The sequence below is a fragment of the Nerophis ophidion genome, linkage group LG16 (assembly GCF_033978795.1).
Source record: "Nerophis ophidion isolate RoL-2023_Sa linkage group LG16, RoL_Noph_v1.0, whole genome shotgun sequence".
Taxonomy (NCBI): domain Eukaryota; kingdom Metazoa; phylum Chordata; class Actinopteri; order Syngnathiformes; family Syngnathidae; genus Nerophis; species Nerophis ophidion.
The window spans coordinates 10,196,418-10,215,152 of NC_084626.1; the positions used below are offsets into that span (position 1 = coordinate 10,196,418).

At 40.7% G+C, this 18,735-nt stretch overlaps 1 protein-coding gene across 3 annotated transcripts in view; it reads right to left on the bottom strand.

The window, feature by feature from the left end:
- Nucleotides 1-18,735, bottom strand: part of ampd2a (adenosine monophosphate deaminase 2a) — an 86,169-nt gene that overhangs the window by 58,895 nt on the left and 8,539 nt on the right. The window contains exon 1 of one of the 3 annotated variants that reach the window (XM_061922727.1): nucleotides 17,047-17,211. The exons of 1 other annotated variant lie outside the window; for it this stretch is intronic. In XM_061922727.1, coding sequence (XP_061778711.1) covers nucleotides 17,047-17,137 — 91 coding nt within the window. In that variant the 5' untranslated portion in view covers nucleotides 17,138-17,211. Of the gene's footprint in view, nucleotides 1-17,046; nucleotides 17,212-18,735 lie in introns of those variants that run through there. One more of the 3 variants, XM_061922726.1, reaches the window with a different exon arrangement.

The window sequence follows — 18,735 nt, forward strand, 5'->3', positions numbered from 1 at the left end:
CATTAAAGATATGTTTCTTATTCCAATTGAAGAACAATTTTGTCCTTCAATAAAATAGTGAACATACTAGACAACTTTTTTTAGTAGTGGGTAAGCAAACATCCATCTATCCATTTTCTACCGCTTATTCCCTTTGGGGTCGCGGGGGGCGCTGGTGCCTATCTCAGCTACAATCGTGCGGAAGGCGCTGTACACCCTGGACAAGTCGCCATCTCATCGCAGGGCCAACACAGATAGACGGACAACATTCACACTCACATTCACACACTAGGGACAATTTGGTGTCGCCAATCAACCTATCCCCAGGTGCATGTTTTTGGAAATGGGAGGAAGCCGGAGTACCCGGAGGGAACCCACGCAGTCACGGGGAGAACATGCAAAGAAAGATCCCGAGCCCGGGATAGAACCCAGGACAACTCAGGACCTTTGTATTGTGAGGCAGATGCACTAACCCCTCTCTTCCACCGTGCTGCCCTATTTGTCAACTGACGTATGCAGTAATACCGTATTTCCTTGAATTCCCGCAGGGCATATAGTATGCGCCTGCTTTGAATTACTGCCGAGTCAAACTTGCTTCCCAAAATAATTAGCGTATGCTTAGTATTACCGCCTGGTCAAACTCGTGACGTCACGAGTGACACTTCCCCTGTCATCATTTTCAAATTGGAGAAGGCTGAATTCAATACCGGTAATTTGAAAACGCATAAAGAGAAGAAGATTAAGAACTATTCAGTAGGATTCAAGGTCCAAGCTTACATCACACTCAAATATTTACTGCATGCCTTTGGTAAGTGCCGGAGTGAGAAGAGGTTTTAAAATAATTAGCGCATGCTTACTTTTACCGCATGCCTTTGGTAAGCGCAGGAGTGAGAAGAGGTTTTAAATTAATTAGCGCCCCGGCAGCAATTAAAGGAAATACGGTATTTCTCCTTCTATTATTTTGTCAAAAATATGAGGGACAAGCTGTAAACACGGATTGTTAATCCACTTAATCATTTACTGTTAAAATCTGTTTTTTTCCCCCCGTTTTAACATGTTATATCTACACTTCTGTTAAAATGTAATAATAACTTATTCTTCTGTTGTTTGGATACTTAAAATTAGTTTTGGATTATACCACAAATTTAGGTGTCCATACAATTCCAAGTACTGGTACTTACAATGGTCATATTCAAAGTTCTCATGTGTCAAGGGACATATTTACTGAGTTTATAAACATAATATGAGTTATAAAAAAAGGAAATATTTAGTGACTGTAAAAATGTCGATGTAATCATAGTACAAACCCCGTTTCCAAATGAGTTTGGAAATTGTGTTGGATGTAAATATAAACGGAATACAATGATTTGCAAATCCTTTTCAAACCATATTCAGTTGAATGCACATCAAAGACAAGATATTTGATGTTCAAAATCATAAACTTAATTTTTTTTGCGCAAATAATAATTAACTTTGAATTTCATGGCTGCAACACGTGCCAAAATAGTTGGGAAAGGGCATGTTCACCAGTGTGTTACATCACCTTTTCTTTAAACAACACTCAATAAACATTTGGGAACCGAGGAAACTAATTGTTGAAGCTTTGAAAGTGGAATTATTTCCTATTCTTGTTTTATGTCGCGCTTCAGTCGTTCAACAGTCCGGGTCTCCGCTGTCGTATTTTACGCTTCATAATGCTCCACACATTTTCGATGGGAGACATGTCTGGACTGCAGGCAGGCCAGGAAAATACCCGCACTTTTTTTTTTACGAAGCCACGCTGTTGTAACACATGCTGAATGTGGCTTAGCATTGTCTTGCTGAAATAAGCAGGGGCGTCCATGAAAAAGACGGCGCTTAGACGGCAGCATGTTGTTCCAAAACCTGTATGTACCTTTCAGCATTAATGGTGCCTTCAGAAATGTGTAAGTTACCCATGGCTTGGCCACTAATGCAACCCCATACCATTACAGATGGTCGCTTTTGAACTTTGCATCGATAACAGTCTGGATGGTTTGCTTCCCCTTTGGTCCGGATGACACAATGTTGAATATTTCCAAAAACAATTAGAAATGTGGACTCGTCAGACCACAGAGCACTTTCCCGCTTTGCATCAGTCCATCTTAGAGATCTCGGGCCCAGAGAAGCCGGCGGCGTTTCTGGATGTTGTTGATAAATGGCTTTCGCTTTGCATAGTAGAGCTTTAACTTGCACTTACAGATGTAGCGACGAACTGTATTTAGTGACAGTGATTTTCTGAAGTCTTCCTGAGCCCATGTGGTGATATCCTTTAGAGATTGATATAGTTTTTTTATACAGTGCCGTCTGAGGGATTGAAGGTCACGGTCATTCAATGTTAGTTACCGGCCATGCCGCTTACGTGGAGTGATTTCTCCAGATTCTCTGAACCTTTTGATGATATTATGGACCGTAGATGATGAAATCCCTAAATTTCTTGCAACTGCACTTTCAGAAACGTTGTTCTTAAACTATTTGAGTATTTGCTCACGCAGTTTTGGACAAAGAAGTGCACCTCGCCCCATCCTTACTTGTGAAAGACTGAGCATTTCTTGGGAAGCTGTTTTTATACTCAATCATGGCACCCACCTGTTCCCAATTAGCCTGCACACCTGTGGGATGTTCCAAATAAGTGTTTGATGAGCATTCCTCAACTTTAGCAGGATTTATTTCCACCTTTCTCAACTTTTTTGTCACGTGTTGCTGGCATCAAATTCTAAAGTTAATGATTATTTGCCAAAAATGTTTTTCAGTTTTAACATCAAATATGGTGTCTTTGTAACATATTCAACTGAATATGGGTTGAAAATGATTTGCAAATCATTGTATTACGTTTGTATTTACATCTAACGGTATAGCTCGGTTGGTAGAGCGGCCGTGCCAGCAATTTGAGGGTTGCAGGTTGGATCCCGCTTCTGCCATCCTAGTCACTGCCGTTGTGTCCTTGGGCAAGACACTTTACCCACCTGCTCCCAGTGCCACCCACACCGGTTTGAATGTAAAAATTAGATATTGGGTTTCACTATGTAAAGCTCTTTGAGTCACTAGAGAAAAAGCGCTATTAAAATATAATTCACTTCACTAGCACAATTTCCCAACACTTATGGAAATGGGGTTTGTAGTATCGACTAGATACGCTCTTGTACTTGATGTCATTACAGTGGATGTCAGGTATGCAAGTACTAGGGCTGTGAATCTTTGGGTGTCCCACGATTCAATTCAATATCGATTCTTGGGGTCACGATTCGATAATATATCGATTTTTTCGATTCGATTCGATTCGATTCTCGATTCAAAAACGATATTTTTCCGATTCAAAACGATTCTGTATTCATTCAATACATAGGATTTCAGCAGAATCTACCCCAGTCTGCTGACATGCAAGCAGATTAGTAAATTTCTTTAAAAAAAGCTTTTTTAATTGTAAAGGACAATGTTTTATCAACTGATTGCAATAATGTAAATTTGTTTTAACTATTAAAAGAACCAAAAATATGACTTATTTTATTTCTGTGAAAATATTGGACACAGTGTGTTGTCAAGCCTATGAGATGCGATGCAAGTGTAAGCCACTGTGACACGTTTTTTTATTTTTATAAATGTCTAATGATAAAGTCAATAAGGGATTTTTACTTACTGCTATGCTGAAATTATAACTAATATTGATACTGTTGTTGATAATATTCATTTTTGTTTCACTACTTTTGGTTTGTTCTGTGTCGTGTTTGTGTCTTCTCTCAATTGCTCTGTTTATTGCAGTTCTGAGTGTTGCTGGGTCAGGTTTGGTTTTGGAATTGGATTGCATTGTTATGGTATTGCTGTGTAGTGGTTTGTTGGATTGATAAAACAAATAAAATAATAATAAAAAATAAAAATAGATTTTTTAAAAATGAGAATCAATTCTGAATCGCACAACGTATTAGATTCGATTTGTATTCGAATCGTTTTTTCCCACACTCCTAGCAAGTACGATAAAAAAAAAAAGCTACTAAATAAAATGGCTTATACTTGTATAGCGCTTTTCTACCTTCAAGGTACTCAAAGGGCTTTGACACTATTTCCACATTCATCCATTCATTCACACACTGATGGCGGGAGCTGCCATGCAAGGCGCTAACCATGATCCATCAGGAGCAAGGGTGAAGTGTCTTGCTCATGGACACAACGGACGTGCCTCGGTTGGTAGATGGTGGGGATTGAACCAGGAAACCTTAGGTTGCTGGCACAGCCACTCTCCCAACCGTGCCACGCCGTAAATCAAAAAGTTGCTCTAGTAATTCAGTGCTTGAGTTGTTTCTTCACTGAATACTTACTCTTAGTCAAGTATTTATTTTGATGATACTTTTTACTTTTACTTGAGTCAAATTACACTTAAATTAACAACATATGTATTATGATCCGCCGCCCGGATCATATGTTATTTTGGTTTTTGAGTCCTTTTGTGTTTTCTGTTTGATTTTGGACTCTTCCGATCCCTAGGTTTGCTCTTCCTTGTTTGTTCCGTTACCATGGTTTCATATTTCTTCCACCTGCCACTTGATTTTGACGCACACCTGATTTCTGATTGCTGCCAGTATTTAAGCCTGCCTTCTCGCTTTGTTCAGTCTTGATCCTTTGTTTGCGGTAAGCAACTTTCACGAGGTGTCTTCCTATGTCTTGTTTTGTGCTGAGTTTTAGCTTAGCTTCCCGTGCGTTCGGCACATCATTTTTGGACTCTGATTTCCGGGCTAAGTTTTAGCTTAGCTTCCTGTGCGTCGGCACGCGTTTTTCTTTTGCCTGTTTTTGTACCAGTGTTATTTTATTTTTGTATATTACACCAAGCTCTTACCTGCTATTCCTGTCCCGTCTGGTCCATTTACATCTTGGGATGCAACACGTGCATCACTATGCGCGCCCCTCGTGACGATTTTTTGGCTACTCTACCTACTTCTGACCAGATGCAACAGAAGTTCCTGCAAAGGAGTGCATTCATTGTAAAGCACATTACTGCCACATACGGGACTGGAGTGCTGGAGCCTCTCAGCTACATTCGCGTGGAAGGCGGGATACACCCTGGACAAGTCACCACCTCATCACAGGACCAACACAGATTCACACTCACATTGACACACTATGGCCAATTTAGTGCTGCCAATCAATCTATCTCCAGGTGCATGTCTTTTGAGGTGGGAGGAAACCGGAGTACCCGGAGGACCCGTGCAGTCACGGGGAGAACATGCAAACTCCACACGGACCGAACCAAAGAGGCACACAAACCAACCCCTGTTCCACCGTGCTGCCTGTCAGAAGGACATGTGTATTTTTCTGCCTTAGTAAGAGTCTGTATTGCTCTTGTGTGCTCTATTGTTGTGTGAACGCTAAAGGGAGCATCTCAGCAGATTACAAAGCTACGCAAAGCTGTAATTCATACAGAAGATAGAATTCCCTCCACCTCTGTGGCAGACGTTTTAACAGCGTCTATATATTACGACGTAATGTATCGGGCTGCTACTATGTTACATATTCTGCTTCATGGGATGCAGAAAGGCTCCAGGGTGAGAGAGTCACGTTTCCATCAGAAAATCAATAGATAACGATAGTGACTCAAATGCAGAGGTTGACTTGAGTTGGACATGCTGAATAGTTTTCTAGTCAATTAAATATTGTCAGCTCTTGGCTCAAACACAAGCCCTCCAAGTAACAGCCATAAAAAGTATAGGACCTATGGGGTCAGAGAGAAGGACTCCTGGTGGGTCCATGTGGTTAATCTGACGGTTCATCCGAGCGGCTAATTGAGAGCTGAAAAAAGGCTGCAGAGACCTCTAAGTTATTTATTACTGCAGCAAAGATGGGCTTCCTCAGCAAATTTGTTATATGTTTGACTGCAGCAACATTGCGCTTTGGCCATTGCGTGCTAGTGATGTACTTTGGGCTGCATGATAAAATCAATATTAACAATGTATTACTTCAAAGACAGATTGCTGGTTTAGTCATGGGATTCAGGGGTTAGTCAATCCACACCAGAGCTACAATTATCCTATTAACTCTTACCATCACACACTATCGGATCTATATGCACATACCTTGTAATGGTCAAATACTTCTATTATTCTATGCAAGTGAAGAGGACCAGTGTGGTTTTGCACAATCCATTGCAACATGGCATTTAACCTATATTAGTATGGGATTCAAAACTATTAGGAAAAAAAATTGTGTTTTGTTTTTATTTATCTGTTATACAGTCACTTCCATGTTATCGCTTTTGACGTTTTGTGCAGGAATCTAGTGGTTTACATGTCAGTACAGTACTACAGTCACTTAGAGTAAGTAGTTTAGTAGTACAAGTAGTAGTAAACAGAGAGCAGTAGTAGTTTGAATATATAGTTTAAATTTTTAAAAAGTGAAGCACTAGGGTTGTACAGTTTACCGGTACTAATAAAGTACAGCGGTAGTGATGAATTGTAAAAGCCATGATACTGCTTTTGACAAATACTGGTCCTTTTTTTTCATGGACATGCCGTGATGCCATTGTTGGTAGTATGAACCGAGATGCATGTTTGTCAACACACACAGAGCACTTACAAGCAGAAACAGAGTAGAGACAGAGTTTGAGATTGTGTTCATTTCGAACATGCATGCATACAATATGATTCATCGCAGTTTCCAGTTTTTCTTTTCAACATGTCCAAAAAGGAGTAGGAAGAAGCAAATCTTATATAATCCTACCCCCTTTCCTTTACATGGCTGTTGCAAAAACTTTTGTTCACTTCCTGTTCTCAATTTATTCCCAATATACTCCATAACTACGGTAATAACAATAACAATAAATGAATAATAATTAGTGAAGTAAGTTATATTTCATATGGTGAGATAAATAGGATTATCTAGAAAATGAATGGATGGATGGAATGAATTCAGTATGTTCATCATGGTTGTTCTTCGTTGTACTTTGTAAACACTTAAAGTTTGAAGAGTTTTTTTGAAGTGGATCACATTAGCACATTGTTCGATTTCTTTGGTTAATCCGTTCCATAATTTAATTCCACATACTGATATACTGAAGGTCTTAAGTGTTGTACATGCATACAAATGTGTTAAATTACAATTACAGAAGAGGGAGAATGGACCTATTTTGCCTTTAAAACTAACGATAAAGGTGAAGCTATAAACAGTGAAGCACCGCTGTTTTAAAAGATAGCTAGTTAGCGGCTGATGTCCCCCGACTGTGTCAAATAAACTACTGCTCTTACAAATATCTCTGCAGGATGGGTAATAGCAAAACATGTTTTACTAAACACCGTAGGAGAATAGAATAGCTCACCACTAACCAGAGATGGGTAGTAAACGCTACATTTATTCCGTTACAACTACTTGAGTAACTTTTAGGATAAATTGTACTTTTAGGAGTAGTTTTTATGCAACATACTTTTACTTTTACTTGAGTATATTTATAGAGAAGAAACGCTACTTTTACTCCGCTCCATTTATCTACATTTTGCTCACTACTCGCTACTGTTTTTTATCGATCTGTTAATGTTTTTTTTTGGTTTGTCACAGACCTTCAAAGTAGGATCTACGCATGCCTGCTTTTCACCAATCACATGCAGTCATTGGTGACGTTGGACCAATCAAACAGAGCCAGGCGGTCACGTGACTGTCACACGTGGAACCCGACTTAAACAAGTTGAAAAACTTATTGGGGTGTTACCATTTAGTGGTCAATTGTACGGAATATGTACTGTACTGTGCAATCTACTAATAAAAGTTTCAATCAGTCAATCAAAATTGTAAAGGAAAAATGACACTTTTTATTTCAACCGTACTTCCCGTCAAAAGCCTGGAGACTGATCGCACAGTTCCTGTCTTCACAATAAAAGTGCCGCTCCATCGCGCCTGCGCTAACAAAATAAGAGTCTCCGAAAGCCAGCGCAAACAAGTTAGCAAGCTACGGAGTTTGCCGCCAATGTATTTTGTGTACAGTGTATAAAAACGAATATGAAAGCTGGACAAATAAGATACCAAAAACCAACGACTCTCATGTGGTATTAGACCGAAAGGAGGAACTTTTTTTCTCCTCCATTTGAAAACGTGGATGTTATCAGCACTATACTGTCTAATTCCAATCAATGCAAGTCATCAGAATCAGGTAATACACCAACTTATATTCTTGTCTTCGTGAAAGATATGAATCTATATGTTAAACCTGCATGTATATTAGTTAAAACACCTCTAACATGTGAACAAAAACGGCAAAAATAAATAAATATAAATTATATACCTTATATATAAATGTATGTGTGTGTATATATATATATATATATATATATATATATATATATATATATATATATATATATATATATATATATATATATATATATATATATATATATGATATGTGTGTGTATGTATATGTATATATGAGGTAGATAGCCTCGACTTGGTCATTTATTAAGTAATTGATTAACGTTGAAAAACTTATTGGGGTGTTAACATTTAGTTGTCAATTGTAGGGAATATGCACTGTACTGTGCAATCTACTAATACAAGTTTCAATCAATCAATCAATCAATCAATGCCTACTGAGCCTATGGTGCTGTTAAGTTATTGTGGCTCAATTTGTCTTTTTTTTTTATTGTAATGTATTATTATTTAATATATATTATTGTTTTAGTTGTTTAAGAGATATTCCTGGCTCTGAATTTGCTCATTGCTATATTTATGTTTTGTGCATTATTTGTTGCCGTAATCCAACAGGTTACTCATCAGTTACTCAGTACTTGAGCAGTTTTTTCACAACATACTTTTTACTTTTACTCAAGTAAATATTTGGGTGACTACTCCCTACTTTTACTTGAGTAATAAATCCCTAAAGTAACAGTACTCTTAGTTGAGTACAATTTCTGGCTACTCTACCCACCTCTGCCACTAACAGGCTGCTAGCACTTCTGAATGTAAACAAATGAGTGTTTCTGTACAAATATTGACTGTAACCATACCAAGTACAAGAGCTATATCTAGTGGATACTATAATCTTTACATCAGTGGTCACCCACTTTTTCGAGCCCAAGATCTCTGGTCTCAGCCAAAAACCAAAGCAAGAGCTACCCCTGCGTCAACTAGGTTTTACTTCCTGGAAAAGCTAACTGTTTATAGCCACTATAGTCCTAGTACCGTAGTATTTTTGTTCATCCTATGGCCACATATGGGACGCGAGTCACATGGTTGTCTTATGTCAGCACCAGAAGTAGTAAAATCAGCTGTTCACCTGGCGGGTTTATCTTGTTTGATAAAAGAGGAGCTAAACAGGAAGTTCTTCTTTAGCTTCTGCCCTGTTTTATCATATATTACTGCCTTAGCACTTGTCAATGTTTAGTTTTATATTCACAAAAAACAACATAAAATCTGTACTTTGGAGCAATGTTCACAAACTCTAGAATTTGGCTTGTTGGCTTCCCGTTGCAGGTGAGCGATGATGGTCGTGGACTCGTGGTTGAGGGAAGAGTTGATTGATTTTGAAAATGACCGATACATTGCAAAAATCAGCCTTGTTGTATTGTTGCAGCTCGATGATTTTTGAGCACTTCATGCATTGTGTGTTTGCGATATGAGCGGGTGTGGTATGTATGCGGCAGCGCTCAGGGGTGGGAGGGGGTGTGTGGTCGCGGTGTCAAGACTCGCTTAATGAGAGAGTCATAAGAGAGAGACAGAGGCTTGTGGGCATCTTTCAGGGGTTAAAATGTTTGCATAATGGCGAGTTAGTTGGTCATTCTCCGGTTTGGGGTATCACATATTAATACTTTTTATTTTGATATAATATTTACGCAATAGACCACTAGGGTCCCACAGATCCCTTGGTTGGCGACCCCTGCCAATACATCACAATTATTAATTACTATTGTTATTAATAAACTTTTATTTAGCAGTTTTTTCACTACTAAAAGAGAAATTGCTCAGTATGTTTACTATGCTATTTATTGCCAAATTTGTTCTTTGATTGCAATGAGAAACATATGTTTAATGTTTCATATCATTTTCTGTTAAATTAAAGCCAATGATGACATTTTTTGTGGTCCTTTTTATTTTAAAAAGTATCAAAATACATTTGGGTACCTGTGCCAAAACATTGGTATCGGGAACACATTATGAAGTACTAAATAAAAAAAAATGCGCGCTTAGACCTAGAGTGTAAAACTAGCATAAAAAAATTTAGTTAGCTATTGAAGTTTTAAATAAAGTAACTTAACAATGCAATGGATATTAAAATATGTGCATGTGGAGGTTTCCTGCGTCTCGCCCGGCTTCTTCTGACCACAGTATCACACAACTCAGGATACAGGTTTGACACAGTATTTAATACATCTTTTACTTTACACAATTGTCCGTCTTTCAAGCTTTTCAGCTGTCTCTGTTCGTCTCTGTGCGTCTCTCCCGCGTCCTCCTGCGTCTGTCTCGCTTCATGGTCTCTAGTGCTGCTAATAAAGGGAACAGGTGATTAGATAACTCGTTCCAGCTGAGGTATCCACTCACCTGTTGGCTGCTTCATGGCCGGCCCCTGCACATACCCCGCCCGCAGGGGACGCGTGGAACACGCCCCTCTCCACATGCCTCCACCGCCAGACACAGGCCGGGCACCCGTCCGGCCGCGCCCACTCCCCCCCCAATAGCTGGGCGAGAGAGAAAGTCGGCCACGGCCATCTGCGGTCTCGGCCTGTGGACCACCCGGAAGTTGTAGGGTTGTAATGCGAGATACCACCGGGTGATCCGCGCATTGGCGTCCTTCATACGGTGGAGCCACTGGAGAGGTTTGCGATCTGAGCAGAGACTGAAGGCCCGTCCCAGCAGGTAGTAGCGGAGGGCCCCGACCGCCCACCGGATGGCCAGGTGAGGGCGCCACTCCAGTGCCCGTCGGTCTGGTGGTGGGAGTCGTCGGCGTGGAGCTGGGATGGGCCTTTCCGCTGCCTTCGGTGTGTTGTCCCTCTGGAACGCTAGGTGCTCCTCAGCCAGTGCCACTGTTGTTTTTACCTCCGTTGGACGGTGGTATCTCACCCATGCTACGGTCCTGGGCGGAAGGGCGTCGACAAAGTGCTCCAGGAGGATTCTTTCAACCACTCGAGGATCTTGACCATTTGGTTGAAGCCATCTGTTCGCCGCGTCCCTCATTTGCTGCGCCAGGACGAATGGTCGGTCTTCTTGGCCCAATTTCATCGCTCGGAACCTCCTCCGGTGCTCCTCCGAGCTGCTGCCGACCCGATCTAGGATGGCGTGGCGTAAGTTGTCGTACTGCATCCTGGCGGCTGCCGGGAGGGCCAACGCCGCTCGCTGTGCCTCCCCCACCAGAAGCGGCAGCAGCTTCACTCCCCACTCTGCCTCTGGCCATCCGCATGAGGTCGCCGTGGCCTCGAAGACATCCAGGAAGGTGTGGGGATCTTCTGCCTCCCCCATTCGCTGCATGGATGTCGCTGCTCCCCCTCCTACCGTGGATCTGTCCATCAGCTGCTGGATTAGCTGCGTCTGTTGCCGGCTTGCTGCCGATACCTCGGCCAGCACTTGCCCGAGCGCCTCCAGGGGTGATGTGGTGGACATCGTCGTGGTTCGCTTAAGTTGGGTGCCAGTTGTGGAGGTTTCCTGCGTCTTGCCCGGCTTCTTCTGACCACAGTATCACACAGCTCAGGATACAGGTTTGACACAGTATTTAATACATCTTTTACTTTACACAATTGTCCGTCTTTCAAGCTTTTCAGCTGTCTCTGTTCGTCTCTGTGCGTCTCTCCCGCGTCCTCATGCGTCTGTCTCGCTTCATGGTCTCCAGCGCTGCTAATAAAGGGAACAGGTGATTAGATAACTCGTTCCAGCTGAGGTATCCACTCACCTGTTGGCTGGTTCATGGCCGGCCCCTGCACATACCCTGCAGGGGACGCGTGGAACACGCCCCTCTCCACAGTGCAGCAGAAGTGTTTATGGATCTCACTGAAGCATTTGACACAATTATTCACAATATTTTATAACAAAGAATTAGAACGGTATGGCATCAGATGGATGGATTGGAAGTTACTTTACCAACAAGAAACAATACATGAAGGTAGGCGAGCACACATATACAACGCTAAAAACATCCTAAGGTGTACCCCAGGGATCAATACTGGGACCAAAATTGTACAATTTTTATATAAATGGCAATTGTAAAGGTACAAAAGATTTAAAGTTGGTATTATTCCCGGACAATTCAACATTGTTTTGTTCACACTTTAGCTAAATATTCAAAAATCAATTTTTAAAAAGACGCTTTTAGGGCCATCGCCGCTCAAATTTGCTGCATGTATACGTTATACATCAGCAGCCAAGGACCTTTTTTAAGCTGTTACCTGTTTTGTAAAAGTTAAAAAATGTATATGCCAAAAAATACATTGGAGAATCGAATTGAAACAACAAAAGGGGTTGAATCAAGAATCGATGCTGAATGGAATTGTAATCAAATTAAACCACACAAAAATCGTTTTAATTTCATGGAACTCTAGTTTTGGCGGCTAACCTTATTGACAGATTTTTTTCAATTGTCATTGTAAATAAAACCAACTACATTTTAAATACAATGTGAAAAGGGACCCATCAAAGGAATACAAAGCCAATAAATACTAAGAAAATAAGTTATATTAACACACACACAACACACATGCATGAAAGAAAATAATGCTTAAAAATATGCAGTGATCATAAATAAGCCATTTCTGTATTGAAGAAAAAGTCCCTTATTCATTGCACAGCTATGAGCAATTGATGGTCAATTGTTTCTTCAATATTGCATCTTGTCTGTATGTAATTGCACTAAAAAAGGCACCAGAATTGTTGCTTTAAAACATAGACCAAAAAAAAAAAAAAGCAAAGATGTCCACTAAACTAAAGTATTGTTCGGCACCTTTAAAGTAAATCTGCATTTACAGTACACAACACTGGATTAATGCAAGCTAAACAAGCTAAAACACACACTCATACATGGTTGTCCCGATCCGATATTTGGATCGGATCGGCCGCCGATATTTGCCAAAAAATGCGTATCGGCAAGGCATGAGAAGAGGCCGATCCAGATCCAGTTTTCCAATGCAACGATTTAAATAATACATTCCACTCTTCTGCTGCTCCCTATGCTCCGTTCCGCATTTTCCAGCACACCTTCAACACATCCACGGGTCTGTGTTCTAACCGTTAAGACGGCCGTGTGAATTGGAAGTTACGGTAAAAATGTCAGCTGTGTGGGATTACTTTACCCTACAAAACGAAAAAGATGAAGAGGTGGAGTGCAAAACATGCCACAATAAAGTCAAGCGTGGTGGCAAAGTTGTAAGACATTTTAATGACTCCTGAGAGTGAGAGGCTTTTTAGCACTCATCATTGATGAACACAGGAGCAGGGTTACACCTGAGCATCTTGAAGTTTTTGTCTTTGTCAGAAATAATCTCCCCATTATGCTTTGACTTCAATTGTTTGCCCCCCCTGACTGGGGCAAACAATTGAAAGGAGTGTGTAGATATACATATATATTTTTTTAAGTTTACACTTGTTCAAGAGCAAGTATTGATGCTGAGTTAGACATTTTATCCCACTCAGGTTGTTTGTGTGTTTTGCTTTTTTAATAATGTTTACAGCATTATTTGCACTTTACTGTATACTGTTCAATTTTTTACTGTTTAATGATGCCATTTCTGTTTGTCATGTATAATTTTTGATATTTTGTGTTTATCCTTGAATACCAACCATTGTGTATTATTCAAACTCACGTAAATCAGCTGGTTAGTTGTTATCAAGAGTACTAAAACCCTTTTCAACATGAATCTGACTACTAAGTAGGCTAAATAACTTTAAACTTTAATACATGCTCGGATAGGCCAGTATCAGTCAGTATAGGCATCGGCTCGGAAGTGCAAAAACAATATCGGTATCGGATCGGAAGTGCAAAAACCTGGATCGGGACTTCCCTACACTCATATACTGTTGTTTTTTCTAATATTCTGTTCTTATAGTTTTACCACTTGGGCTATTGAAGGATGCGACAAATATAGCTGGAGAAAATGACATTTTACGCTAAAGGAGACCTATCCTGCTCACGTCGGGGTTTTTCAAATGATATAGGATCACATTGGGGAACCACATTAAGTTTATCTTGATAAATTACCCCACAATACCCAAGTTGTGTACAATGTAATTTTACATCTTTCCCCTCATGTTAGGATTCCAGAGCCTTCTCTCCAACCACGTCTACTCTACCGTTTCCGTGGTTAAGGGTCGTCTCTCGCCCCTACCCCCTGCCACCACCCAGAGCGGCATGGATACAGGCCCAATTGTGTTAATGCCTATCAGCAAACGGAGGGTCAAGAATATATACATATTGAATATACTTTTATAAATATTGAAGAAACTGGCATCCTCCAAAAGAAAAAATATTTGTAATGCGGCCCTTTTCTGAAAAATATCCGAAAAATACTTTCTTGCAGCAATTATCAAGAAAACGCAACTAACGGCCCTAAACAGCAATGTACCAAACACAGACTTCCTACAGTTGTCACGTAAATAATTCAGAAGTAGTCTTGTGAAGTTGTATACTCAACCATTTACGAGACTTAGGAGCGGCATACAAATTAAAACAGGGTTCGCTTAAAAACACACAGATAAGTCCACATCATGTAGAACAGAGTCCGGAATAAGATCCTCATTTGACTTGTTGTTGGTTTCCAGATGGACTGACTCCCACATTACCTAATAATTTAACAATTCAATAATTGAACCCACTTCACATCCATTGCAACTGGTCACCCCAGAAGGGGGTTCTACAAACCCTATTTCCATGTGAGGTGGGAAATTGTGTTAGATTTAAACATACAGGAAATACTATGATTTGCAAATAATTTTTAACCCATATTCAGCTGAATATGCTACAAAGCAAAGACAACATATTTGATGTTCAAACTGATAAACATTTTTTTTGTGTGCAAATAATCATTATTAACTTTAGAATTTGATGCCAGCAACATGTGACAAAGAAGTTGGGAAAGGTGGCAATAAATACTGATAAAGTTGAGAAATACTCATCAAACACTTATTTGGAACATCCCACAGGTGTGCATGATAATTGGGAATAGGTGGGTGCCATGATTGGGTATAAAAGCAGCTTCCCAAAAACTGCTCAATCTTTCACAATAAAGGATGGGGTGAGGGTCACCAATTTGTAAGCAAATTGTCGAACAGTTTTAGAACAACATTTCTCAACGAGCCATTGCAAGGAATTTAGGGATTTTACCATCTACGGTCCGTAAAATAATCAAAAGGTTCAGAGAATGTGGAGAAATCACTGCACATAAGGGATGATATTACAGACCTTTGATCCCTCAGGCGGTACTGCATCAAAAACTGACATCAGTGTGTAAAGGATATCACCACATGGGCTCAGGAACACTTCATAAAACCACTGTCAGTAACTACAGTCGGTTGCTACATCTGTAAGTGCTAGTTAAAACTCTATTATGCAACGCGAAAGCCATTTATCAACAACACCAAGAAACGCCGGCGGCTTCACTGGGCCTGAGCTCATCTAAGATGGACTGATGCAAAGTGGAAAAGTGTTCTGTGGTCTGACGAGTCCACATTTCAAATTATATTTGGAAACTGGGGACGTGGTGTGCCCCGGAACAACGAAGAAAATAACCATCCGGATTGTTATAGGCGCAAAGTTCAAAAGCCAGCATCTGTGATGGTATGGGGGTGCATTAGTGCCCAAGGCATGGGTAACTTACACATCTGTGAAGGCACCATTAATGCTGAATGGTCCATACAGGTTTTGGAGCAACATATGTTGTCATCCAAGCAAAGTTATCCTGGACGCCTCTGCTTACTTCAGCAAGATAATGCCAAGCCACGTGTTACAACAGCGTGGCTTCGTAGTAAAAGAGTGCGGGTACTTTCCTGTCCCGCCTGCTGTCCAGACCTGTCTCCCATCGAAAATGTGTGGTGCATTATGAAGCTTAAAATACGACAGCGGAGACCCTGGACTGTTCAACGACTGAAGCTCTACATAAAACAAGAATGGGAAAGAATTCCACTTTCAAAGCTTCAACATTTAGTTTCCTCAGTTCCCAAACGTTTATTGAGTTTTGTTAAAAGAAAAGGTGATGTAATACAGTGGTGAACATGCCCTTTCCCAACTACTTTAGCACATGTTGCAGCCATGAAATTGTAAGTTAATTATCATTTGCAAAAAAAATAAAGTTTATGAGTTTGAACATCAAATATCTTGTATTTGTAGTGCATTCAACTGAATATGGCTTGAAAAGGATTTGCAAATCAATGTATTCCGTTTATATTTACATCTAACACATTTTCCCAACTCATATGGAAACTGGGTTTGTACATCTGCGGTCCCTTCTCAAGATTACTTCTTTTTAATTGTTCCTTGCCTGGTTGTGGGTTTAAATCAGAGGATGTTGTTGTAAGTTTGTGAAACCCTTTGAGACAATTGTGATCAAGGGCTATAAAAGTCAAGTTTGATTGATTGATTGTGGAGAATTTTAAACACACACAATGCGAACAGTATTGGGCCGCTTTAACTTTCGACGTGACCTCATTGTACATGAAAATGTGATCACTTCTTGCATCACGTTGAGATAATCAGAGGGCTGAGCTGACAAGATAGTATGTTTGCCTACTGCGCTCAACCTAAATGCAGAGATAAGAATATAGCTTAGCCATGCACACACACCCACCCGCATGATGAACTGTCACCCAGAAGGGTGGAGGGAGCAGGCCCATTATGGCAAAGAAGGGTTCAAATGTGCACATGTACTGTTGTAATCTCCAGCAATGGACAAATAAAGTGGCAATGATGCTTTAATTAAGATGCAATTGCAGCTTGTGGACAAGTTTTCTAAATAAAGTCATTTACAGTGAGTGTTCTTCAATATTTCCCCCCTAGTAAGACTCACACAGCCTCCCATCTCACTCTCCTGGTGAACATTGTAAATTATTTAGTTTTTCCTCACTCTTTCTAAATTGACCGCATCCATCTCCCGTGCCAACACTTACCAGGGCTGGTGGTGCTCTGCAGGCTGCCCCTCTTGCCAAAAGGAGATTTGGGCATCCCTGAACCGCTTCCGCCGGAGAAAGATGCTGACATCTTGCAGCCTGTGCTCTGAGGTCTGGTGGAGCAAAGCCAGAGAGGTGAAGCAGCTGCCACGTTGGAGCGCTGTCTCACATTGGGGCAGGGGGTGGGGGGCGGCAAAACCCGCGCGAGGCCGTTACAGGCTCCTCCGCAGAGATGGCTCCTCCTCCTCCCGGCCAGGCGCACGTCGGGTGCAACGCTGCGCAGTGACTTGCTGAACGCAAGGATTGCCCGACTCCATCCGAGGACCATCCTCCTTCGTTACCCTGGCAACCGGAGTTTAAAGCTTCCAGGGGCTAACGTAAAGGGAACTAGCCACATGAGGAGGACACTATGGATGACACGCCACAAGTCTGGCTACAACACAGCAGCTAAGCAGGAAAGGTGAGTGACGGATAAAAGTTTTTCCACTGGTCTAAAAATAGCACATAGTCTTAAAATACCACATAGTTACAGATACAGTGGGGCAAATAGGTATTTAGTCAGCCACCGATTGTGCAAGTTCTCCCACTTAAAAAGATGACAGAGGTCTGTAATTTTCATCATAGGTACACTTCAACTGTGAGAGACAGAATGTGAAAAAAAAATCCAGGAATTCACATTTTAGGAATTTTAAATAATTTATTTGTAAATGATGGTGGAAAAAAAGAATTTGCTAAACCATTCAAAGCTCTCACTGATGGAATGAGGTTTTGGCTCAAAATCTCACAATACATGGCCCCATTCATTCTTTCCTCAACACGGATCAATCGTCCTGTCCCCTTAGCAGAAATACAGCCGCAAAGCATGATGTTTCCACCCCCATGCTTCACAGTAGTTATGGTGTTCTTGGGATGCAACTCAGTATTCTTCTTCCTCCAAACACGACCAGTTGAGTTTATTCCAAAAAGTTCTATTTTTGTTCAATCTGACCACATGACATTCTCCCAACCCTCTGCTGTATCAACCATGTATCCATTTTGGTATAAACTCAACTTGTCGTGTTTGGAGAAAGAAGAATACTGAGTTGCATCCCAAGAACACCATATCTACTGTGAAGCATGGGGGTGGAAACATCATGCTTAAGGGCTGTTTTTCTGCTAAGGGGACAGGAAGATTGATCCGTGTTAAGGAAAGAATGAATGGGGCCATGTATCTTGAGATTTTGAGCCAAATCCTCCTTCCATCAGTGAGAGCTTTAAATGGTTGACTAAATACTTATTTCCCAACCATAATTTACAAATAAATTATTTAAAAGTCCTAAAATGTGAATTCCAGGATTTTTTTTTTAATCACATTCTGTCTCTCACAGTTGAAGTGTACCTATGGTGAAAATTACAGAACTCTGTCATCATTTTAAGTGGGAGAACTTGCACAATCAGTGGCTGACTAAATACTTTTTTGCCCCACTGTACGTGCTTTCAACAAAGGAACCAGACTACAAAAAGGCACAAAAAAAAAAGAAAGAAATGGTAAGCAGAAGTAGAATTCACAAGCCTAGTAAATCACTTCCAAATGTTCTTTTGGAAAGTTCGAAAAGCTCTCTTGACACGGACCCAACTGCTGTCAACGATTATCAACACAGTGGTGACAAGCAAGGTCAACAATGTAACACATGACAAGCACAGTGTAGA